This window comes from Atta colombica, unplaced genomic scaffold (assembly GCF_001594045.1).
Source record: "Atta colombica isolate Treedump-2 unplaced genomic scaffold, Acol1.0 scaffold100, whole genome shotgun sequence".
NCBI classification, from domain to species: domain Eukaryota; kingdom Metazoa; phylum Arthropoda; class Insecta; order Hymenoptera; family Formicidae; genus Atta; species Atta colombica.
Genome location: NW_017259185.1, coordinates 2496009 through 2506638, shown reverse-complemented (window position 1 = coordinate 2506638; position 10630 = coordinate 2496009). Strand labels below are relative to the sequence as shown.

General features: G+C 33.4%; 1 protein-coding gene across 4 annotated transcripts in view; it reads left to right on the top strand.

The window, feature by feature from the left end:
* LOC108686200 (protein outspread) overlaps positions 1–10630 on the top strand; it is a 193719-nt gene that overhangs the window by 48244 nt on the left and 134845 nt on the right. For all 4 annotated transcript variants that reach the window (XM_018191360.1, XM_018191376.1, XM_018191369.1 and 1 more), the window contains exon 2: positions 7471–7551. In XM_018191360.1, coding sequence (XP_018046849.1) covers positions 7471–7551 — 81 coding nt within the window. The remainder of the gene's footprint in view (positions 1–7470; positions 7552–10630) is intronic.

The window sequence follows — 10630 nt, the reverse complement described above, 5'->3', positions numbered from 1 at the left end:
TTAATATAATATATTTTAATATTTTCTTCTATATTATTTCTAATATATTTTAATATTTTCTTTTACTATCAATAAAAATTATATTTCCTATAAAAAAAATAATCTACAATGTTATATTTTTCAGTCAATTTTAAGTTGCTGTTTTGCATTTATAAGTAGTCGATGAGAGATTCCCGGGAGTATACTTGAAGTTTATTACGTGTCGAGTGATCGCTAAAGAACGATTCCTTCTCCGAGGCCATAATTAAACGCTACCGAAATCGAGAATTAGACATCGTTATGCTTAGTGAACTGTCATTTAACGAGATTCGATAGTCAGCAATAAGTTTCTTTCCGGTATATAATTTCTAGTCTTTATTAATTGTAGCCGCTAACCGATAATTAGGCACGCCTTAACTATTTACGTCAGTATGCGGTTAGAAGGTACTGTCATTATATCAATTTCTTACTCGCTTAGTTTATCAATGTTGCATTTTCGAAACTTTGAGACTTCGCAGTAATTGTATGTCGATCTATTGACCGACAATTTATAGCCCAGATTGTGCATGGATCTTTTTTATATAAATATAAAAAACTATAGAATACCATTAGATCAAAAGAACAATGTTAACAATATGAGGGTATTTTGTTTTAATTTCTGTTAAAATAAACTTATTTAAATTCGTTCTAAAGAAAAACCGAAACTATTATATATTAATAATGAAATTATATATGGAGTTAAACATTCTTATCTACTCTTTATGTATAACAAGATAGAATATTTTTCCCAGATTGCGTGCGAGAATAATTCAATTCCATCAGGATTTCCTGAATCGTAATTGACACGAACAGAGCTTAGGGCGTGTTAGTCGGTATCCTTTAACCGCGACGAGCTATCTAGGCGTGCTCTTTCGCCGAGGAATTCGCAGAGCATCGGTAATTTCTTGAGATTTTCCGCGGTCGTTACGCGGTCGCGAAGTTAATTGAGTAGAAAGCGATTCAACGTAGAAATGTGCCGACTCTTCTGCCGGGCGTATTAAATGTCTTGGCGTTATATTATCATTAAAAAGAATAAAGAAAAGAAGAGAAAATGTTTATTACTATTTTAAGACAAAGCTATATCGAAATAAATATATCTGAATAAATTAAACAAATAATGTAGTTACAGAATCAATTAGGTAGGTTATTTATATCTAGTAAAGTCTCTCAAAGACAATTGTGGCTCCACATTATTTTTCAGTATTACAAATAATAGCAGTTTAAAAAAGCAACGGTAAACTTGGAAGTTTATTTAGAAATTCTCGTAAACTTAGAAACGATTAACCATAATTAATATTATTATTAAAAATATCAATATATTTATTAAAAATATCAATATATCAATGTATTTTAATATACTGAAATTTCTTGATTATTAAAATAATCTCAAATGCCAGCAAACAAAAAATAAAAGAATATACATTATAAAATGCATCATAATTTTTCTTTAAGAATAAACAACACAATAATATAAAATTAAAGCATATGATTGATGGATTCGTGCCGCTTAACAGCGAGACATGTAATTTCTCTCTAAATAAAGAGGCAGAAGAGGGTGCAGATAATGCATTTCCGATGCAGTCGATATTGCCGTTGTGGAATCGGTTGTTCCGCTCGACGAGTCGTACCTGCGAATTTTCAGTGTGATAGTCTGCAAGAGAAACATTAGAATTATATCCGCCAAACAGGCCGAGGCGAGACACATTCATCCTGTCACCCACGTTTGTGTTTGTTCTGTCCTTTCGATAGCGTTTTTTTTTCCACGGCGCACATCGTTATCGTGAAAGTGCGTGCGATCGTGCAGCGATAATCGTGCGATATGTTGTCACAAATTGAAATAATAGTAGAAAACAGGCCGATAATGCCCTACTCCAATTGGATGAAAACGGGGAAAATTCTACGTCATGCTACATACCGTCTGTGACAAAGTAATTGCTTCGAGAAATTGACGATATCATCAGGAATTTTCTTCTGCAAAAAAATAATCAGAACGTAAAGTTTAAACTGTACATATATAAATGGATTAAAGATAAAGATATAAAATAAAGGAAAAAATTTTATATTTTAGTTTTACAGATGTTACTTAATTGAAAAGAAAAGAGAAGGCTAAAGTATCTTGCTAACTATAGTTACAGTTTTTTTGTGATTTTGAAGTGGGACAAATATTGATCTATAACTAAACATGTGCAATTTTCTTCTTTCTATTTTTAGAATGATAGCTTGTTCTATTTTCGGGCGAGTCAGAGAAATTGATGTACAGATTTATTTTCTTGGGTACATTCCACATCAACTTTTTCTTCGCCAGTAATCTCGCGCGAGAGTTATGTACGCAATGTCGCCTATTCGCGTGGACATGAACGAGTGATGAAGAACGGGTGCGTGAGAAGAGAGGACCTGATACGCATTAATAGGATCTCGCGTTAATAGGAGCATAGCGTTTATTTTTTTCGATTGATTCTGATATGTCTATGAAAAATGAATCGTTATCGAGTCGCGTGTATCGCAATTAAAGATGTATCGAAGGACAGATAGAAACAGGATGTTCTTTCGAATCTCTAATTTTCCTTCCTCCTCGTCTTCGATCGACCGATTGCATCGCGTCTCACGGCCAAGATGGAGACAGGTTTCCAGTATACATATACGGGAGTTCGATACGCGGACACCGGATGCGGGATATGCAGGCGACTAGACGCGTGGGATTCCTCCTTGATGCGTAGCACGCAAATATGCATCGCCATTCCGACTTGGCAAAGTAACTTTTTCACTTGTAAGCGAGAAATAAAGTTTTCAGAAAGCTATCGCAACGAGGAAATTTAGGTATAAATATCTTTACACAGAAGAAACTAATAATTGAATAGGATGGGAGAGAAAATGTTCGTCAAATTCTTTGATATAAAAAAGGATAAGAATCTGTATTATGACTCAAGCATTATGGTGTAAAAATTTTTCATACCAATTTTACTGTCTTCATTTTGTACAAATGAAATTGAATTTATTTTTGTGTATGTTTTATATTTGTTATTTAAAGCTTAACTACATTCCCTATTACATATTTTATACTTTTATGCAGTTTTATACTTTCAGAGATTTTTATCTTACAATATAATAAATATTAATATAGTTTCTGTTTCTTGTATTATTTTCCTTAGTTTTACTTTACTTATAATTGGTCTTAATTTTTCATTCGTTTCACTTGTAGTTATAAAAACTAAATTAGTTTTAATTAATGAAAGTCAGGCATGAGCAAAAATTTGTTATATTTTATTCGTTTATATATCAATTTATTAAAGCTTGAAAAGTCAGAGAGTGGCAGAAAATTTTTTAATTCTATTTGCGTGACTGTAATATTCCCGGAACAAGCTCTCCAGAAGAGATTCAAGGTAAGATATATTCGATGAAATCCAGTAGCCATCGTTGATGGTGCTTTTCGCATTCCAAGCATATAGGAATCGAATGTCGGCGGCGAGTTAATGCGTGCAACGGGATTTTCTTATTGGTCAGGCATCGCTCGCGACACGCTCTGTTTGGCTAACGAGGCGGCGAACGTGGCAGCGGACCTTTAATTGCCTTTAATAAAGTATAGCTCGGTGCCTCGTTGCCGGTTGTTTCGCCGCGTTCACGATATCGTCTTCGAAAGATCGAAGAGATCGTCGTGAACGGCACCTACACCATTATTATAACGTGGGGGCACGTTTATATCGGTTTTATTAAAGATTAGAAACGTAGTGGGCCTCCCTGTCGTAATCTGGGTCACGTCGTTTTGTGCTTAAGGACTAGCAAGGACTCCGATCTGCGAAGCGTGTCAAGGACAACCAGAAGGAAGTGGTCCGCCCGAGAGCGAGCGACCTATTGTCCATTATTGTCAATTGAGACAAGTGCCTCCGATTACGTAACGTCGTAAGTCACATTTGTTGAATCACACGAGAAAGAAAAAGAGACAAAGAGAGAGAAACAATTCATGAATTATCCTTAATGAATCGTCAGATGTGCGATATAATCGGAACGAACTTCTCGTCAGGATATGAAAAAATTGAATGAAAGCCGTGACAGATCAAAGTTAAAGTCTGTACCCATAATTAGCATGATAAATCGTGATGCAAATGAAATTTTCGTATCGAAATCTCGAAATTAATAATACGAGGTGAAAATGTATAGTCCAAATTGCAAATTATATATAATTGCAAAATGCAAATTATAATTTATAATTTTGCTATATTGTTGCTACAACTTTTATCAAAATGTTTATTCTATCGTGCAAAAATTATACGTATCTCTCTCTTTCTTTAACATGGATAATTCTAAGTGATCACTGTATTTATAATAAAATTTAGTTAGAATATTTAATTTGATATTATATTTATTAGATCTTTCTCTGTTACTATAATATAATATAAAAAGGAATGGTTACTTATATGGGGAACACCCTGTATATTGTTTCCGTAATAAATTATTTCATAAATTATTTCATCATCGATGCGTTTTAGTGACCGGCGATGTGCTATAGGATTGTTTATGGTTCGCTAAGCTCATGCTGTTGATACGTGACAATCAGCACGCCGGAAGTTAATTGTGAACGTGTGACGAGCGACAGGAAATCGTATGAACCGGACGGAAAGCGGTTAAACAGAGCGTAAGCACTCGTGCAGTGAAATTGATTCAGTCGAAAAAGTGGAATATTATTACTGATGATGGCGATCGATATATCTCGCGAGCGCTTTATCAATATATGGAGCATTAGGCGACTTTCGATTAGTCTTGTGCTTTTTAGTAAATATTTTTTCGATAAGTAATGGCTGTGATCACGGCTGACGGCACAGATAACTGGACCGTGAGTCCGGTGTTTGACATTTTTATACATGAAATAGCGTGGAAAATGTCGCTATGTGTTTTTATCTACTTGTGTATATTCAGCGAATCGAGAAGATTCAAGTTTAATCTTTTCAGCAATTTTTATATATAATATTCTTATTTAAAATATTCTTATTTAAATGAGAAGAATTTGAAATTGATGAAGGAGATTGAAGTCTATTTAATTCGAGGCTATGTTTTTATAAGATGTATGTATTTATTTTTTTTGGATTTACATTTGAAATATTACACAATTACATATTCAGATGGAATGCCACAAATATATTTTTTACTTATGAATTTTTTGAACAAGTTTTAATTGATTTTTTTTTGGAAATTTCTTAAAAATAATCGATTTTCCTCGATATTTATATCCAGAACAAATTGAATTAAATTTCATCAAAGAATTATTAGCAGTAAACAAATATTTAAACATCTTTATGAATTTATCTCATTATTCTTGTGTCGAAACTCCAATTATTTATTTTTATTTAAAGACGATTGATGGATTAATTTAACGTGCAATTTTGTGCGTATCAATTTTATCGAGAATTTCTTAACAAATTACCCTTTTTCAATATCTATTTATTCCATGCACAATAAAATTCTAGTTTCCTGACTTCGGCATATGTTTAGGCATTCAGTGTTTTTATCAGATGCTCGACATTCTTTCGTTTAGTTTGTACAAGGATGTGGTATAATTTTTCTGAAGGAAAGAGGTGCGGAACGTTTACTCGCAGAGTAGTCTACCTTTATTTCTCCATAAAGTCGAGTGAATTCTCGTTCTTATTCTTATCTCGGTCCTTCCAGACAAGAAAGAGAGAGAAATGATTGCCTCGTTTCGAGATTGCCACGCAATGCGAGATCGGCTGAATGAACGAGAACCGACATATTACTTCTTTGCGAGAGCGGCCTTTTTGTCAGTTCGGCCACGCCGCTCCATCGTGTAAATGCGATACGATAGCCATTATTTACGCGGCATTATACCACAGGATTATAACGAGTGCCAAATTATTGCGTTGATTGCCGCGGATAAGCGCTTACATCTTTGACCACGCAAACTTGAGATCATTTAAAGTCTCGAATTGCCAAAAACGTAGATTTATATTCACGTCGATGTTGTACTTCAGTTGTACATAATTGCACACATCGTATTTTATTGAGTTAATTGCCATAAATGTGAATTTAATTGTTTGCGTTTTGTAAATGTATATAATAATAGGGACGATAATGTTCAATTTGAAGCTGAAGATAATTTTGAATCCTTGACAAAAATATTTTCAAGCAATGACATATAAAATTGTAATTTGAAGAATTAACAAACTCTCACTAAAATTATCGGTAATAATTTCTTTAACAAATTACAAGTTTGAAACTTAATTTCCACTTCTACATAATAAGTACATAAATATTACTGTGTTTTAATTCAGTTATTCGTACATATTTGTGCGATTGCCACAAAGTTTAATCAATTACATCGAGATGCTTACATGTTGAAAGCGTTAAATTTATTATGTTTCTGTTTAAATAAATTTCTCTTAATGAAATTAATACTAAATTAATATATGAGCGTATCAGTTCATATATTTGCATTCACTTCAATTAAATTAGGAAAAAATTTGAAAAATGAACTGGAAAAACGACGCTTTTACACAAAACAAACTTCTTTTTTTTCATTAGTCCTACGTGCATTAAAAAAAAAGAGAAAAACTGAATATGTTCACAAATGATGGTATTTGATTGATAACCAGTAAGAATGCTCGATGTACACTTAATGAATGCCTGATGCTTTAAGATTTCTTACAGATAGATTCCATTCACTTGTCTATCGTTTCCACGTGAACGGCCTCTCCCTGGCTCTCTCTTTCATCCTGTTTCTACAAATATTTAGAACTCTCCTTTGAACAATAATAAGTCTTGAGTGAAGGTATCATTGGATAAAACACGGATCACTCGAAAGTTTGATTAGCTTCCTAGTTCCTCTCTAATAAACATTATTTTCTGGATGTGACGACTGCGACTATTTTTCTTATTCTCGATCTTTGATCCACGCTTCCTGCGATAAAAAAAAGAATCCCTCTATGACGCTGACAAATCGGTCTCGTGAAATCGAGGTCGCGTCATAATAACGCACCGGCATGTCGGATTTATTTCTTTTACTCCATCTTTGGCCTTTAATGTTATATACTTCTATCTTAGAAAATTATTGTACACGAATATCTTAAATTATAGACTTGTGTATAAATTACACCCACATTATATCATTTTCCCATCTAAGAAATTTTTTTAACAACTTGAGAAGAATTTCTTCTTTGAAAAATTCGATTACACATACATTAGTTTTTCACACTTCATTTTCAGTTAAATAACTTAATTTAATAATTTCCTTTTAAATTAGATTCTAATGTAATGTTTTGTAATTATTTCCTTAAATTTATAAAATAATTATTTCTTAAATATTTATTCAACTTTGAAACTCAATTTTTTTTTGTAATATTTTTTCCTTATTAAGAAAACAAATCTATTATTTATGTTGAAAACGATACAAAAATGAAAATAAGGCAATAATTATATATATCTAACGTGAACTGTTTTTTATTTTAGGCGACGAGAAAAATCTCCAAATGTGGATATCTGTTCGTCGCACCTGGCTGGGATTTTTCAAATCCGTTAAACCGGACAAAGGTATGTTTCACTTTTATCAATTCGTTAAAAACAATCCCTTTCGATTAGGCGGCATTGTCGATTGAATTACATCGCAAAGATGCAGGAAAGCATATTTTTAATCGTCGATCAGAAATGCGCACCGTGATCAACTCATCGATCACTTCCGTTTCGATGCTCGGGGCTACGTGACGCGTTATCAGTCGATCGATCGAGTCTATCGATCGCGGGAAATCACACCGTGAGATGTGGATCAGGCCGCCCGCGCGCCGTCGCGCCGCGCAATTTGCTCATTATCGAGAAAGTGAGGATAAGCGGGCACCGTATCCTCCACGCCGCTGAAAGGAACTCGGCGATACGTTTTTCCACAGCCTCGTGCGAGGCGATTCGCGCGCGCGATTCGCCTCGCGAAAACGTGACTTCGAGGAACACGTAAACGAAATCGTTCCGGCTTTATTTTACATTTATGACAGCGCGCACGTTGTTCCTTTCTAAACTTTCTCCGATATGAAATATACGCTCGTTAACACTTCGTATGGATATGTTACTTTTTTTTTCTTTTTCATCCCGATGCGTCGGACGCGCAGAAATGCAATTTTTCGATACTATCTATTGAGGTGATTTAGACGTTAATTGCGGCGACTCGCTAAGAAATGCAGAAACACGAATGTTGCTTCGCCAAGCTGTCGTATGATTTATGATTGTTGTGATTTTCTCTGTCAAAGTGTCCGCGACATGTATTATTTGATTTGACATGTTGATAATCCGGAGATGGTACCGTTAATCGAAAAGGTCAATTGTCAAGGACTCTCTAAATCTGAATCAGTGGATAATCATTGATTATATATTATTAGTCCCAAGCTCTGATAATCAGTGATTTAACTGAAAAAAGGAAGTTTGCATAATTAAATATTAAAATATCAATATTTGCACGTCAGTTCCACTATCATATGGGTACATTAAATTTATACATTAAAGCAAGATTAGGGATTTGATGTTTCTTTGATTTTTTAGTTAAACTTCATTGCGAATTCACTGATTACCTGTGCCATTATTATGGGACTGATAATCAGTGATTAGCCACTGATTCAGATTTAGAGAGAAGGGAAGTTGATAATTCGCCAAAATTATTGTATAATAATGATTTATAGTAATGTTGTTACATTGGGAATACACAGGTAACCTTTAGGGAAAACCGCAAGGTTCTCATTACAGTATGTATACGAGAGTGACTGCTTGTTAATTAAGAAAATGTGATCGTCCTACGATATTCTTGAATTATGATGGAAATGTCAAGCTAGATGTTGTTGAATCGTTATTATCGAGAATCAACAATAACCTTTAGTTATTGTGAAACTATGTGTTTATCTATCACCGTATTACGAGTTTCGTGTAATACTTCAGAAATATCGCTTGTAATTATCATCAGCAATATGCATTTACGAATTAAACTATTCGGGAAGATTGAAGAAATTGAGAGAAGAAAGCGTAATTTCCTAATTTGAAATTATCTGTAGATACAGGTACTCTTGATTATAGCTGAGATTTACACGATCGATAATTATCGATGTGCATCGAGCTCGTTCGTCTTACATCGCTGACGAATAGAAAGTGGTCCCATGATAACCGCCTTTGGCCTCAATCTTGATTTCGCTCGCAATAATCTGTCGTGTGATGTTCTATGACAGGCTGACCGCCTTAATTTTTGCTAGGATTTCTCAATCTATCACGAATAGGATCGCTTTAACGAAGCACTGTCGTATGTGAAACTTTGTAACATTTCTGTCCTATAGAAACACAATTTCTATTGTTATCACTCAATAATTTTTTGAAATTCGATATTTATTCGATTACTTTCAGAATCTGATTCACTTAATATCTTAAAAAATATTTGATTGTCTTTCACGAAATAATTTTGCGTATAATAGTAATTTCTACTGTAATATTTTAACTGCTTCTTAAAGTTATGTCATAAATTTTGTTATAAATATTTGGTATTATAGGAAATAATTCTAATATATTATAAATTTTGTGTATAATTATATATATAAAATTTATAATATATTAAAATTAAGAGATTTATAAGAAAAAATGATTTTATACAACTTTAAGTGTTTTATTAATTATACAGCATTTTTATTTTAGAAAAATTTTTATTATTCTTTCATTAATCTTCCGTTTGTAATTTGTTCTGGATTTTTTTAAAATGTGAAAAAATTTTAGAGTTGTTTTTCTATTATATTATAAAATAATTTTTTAACAAGAGATATTTTAGATGCTAATTGGACTCCGCCTTTATTTCGGAGAAACTTGAGAATGAAATTTCACTTGTGTTAAAAAGAATTCAGATTGCGGACCGAGAATTAAGAATATTGTCGAAATTACTTATCTATGAATACTGCTAGCTATTTATTATCGCCATTTGTTATCTATAATACAAATCATTAGATTTATAACGTATATTTTTCTTGTCCTTGAAAGGTTTTAAGGTAGTAATAAACGCTTTCTATTGCTATCATCATTACTTTGAGTACCATAAAATACGCTTGTCATAAAAGGAGGAAACAACTCGGTAAATGACAGTTTTCAGACTATCTTGATTACTTACGATTTTCGATTAATGAATTATTGTCGTTCTCGCAATTAAAGGTATCGTCGGGAGATTACATGGACCGCGACACGAACCCGTAAATTCTGGTCGTTGCGCTGCGGAGAAAGTGAATAATTAGAAGCCGCTTTAAGAAAGCCTTAAAGGTCTTTGAGACCCGACCAATGAAGCGGTACGTAACAGTCGTTAATGCGCTGTACTGACTCCTTAATTAAGTGGACCTTATTAATTCATATATTATATATGGCGCGTACTCAGGATTTTCTCCGTAGTGATAAATCCCGCAGATGTGTGCATATGTTCAACAATTTAGCAGTCATTTTAATAACGACATCGCGTCACGGTTCACTATATTTTATCGCTCCAGACGATGGCGATGCTTAAAGGAGACTCGGAATCTTGAGAGATTATTAGTTAATATTTTACAACATTCCTCTATCTGATTCTTTTCTCATCGATGTAAAAATTCGTTCGTGCCGGATGGCGAATGTG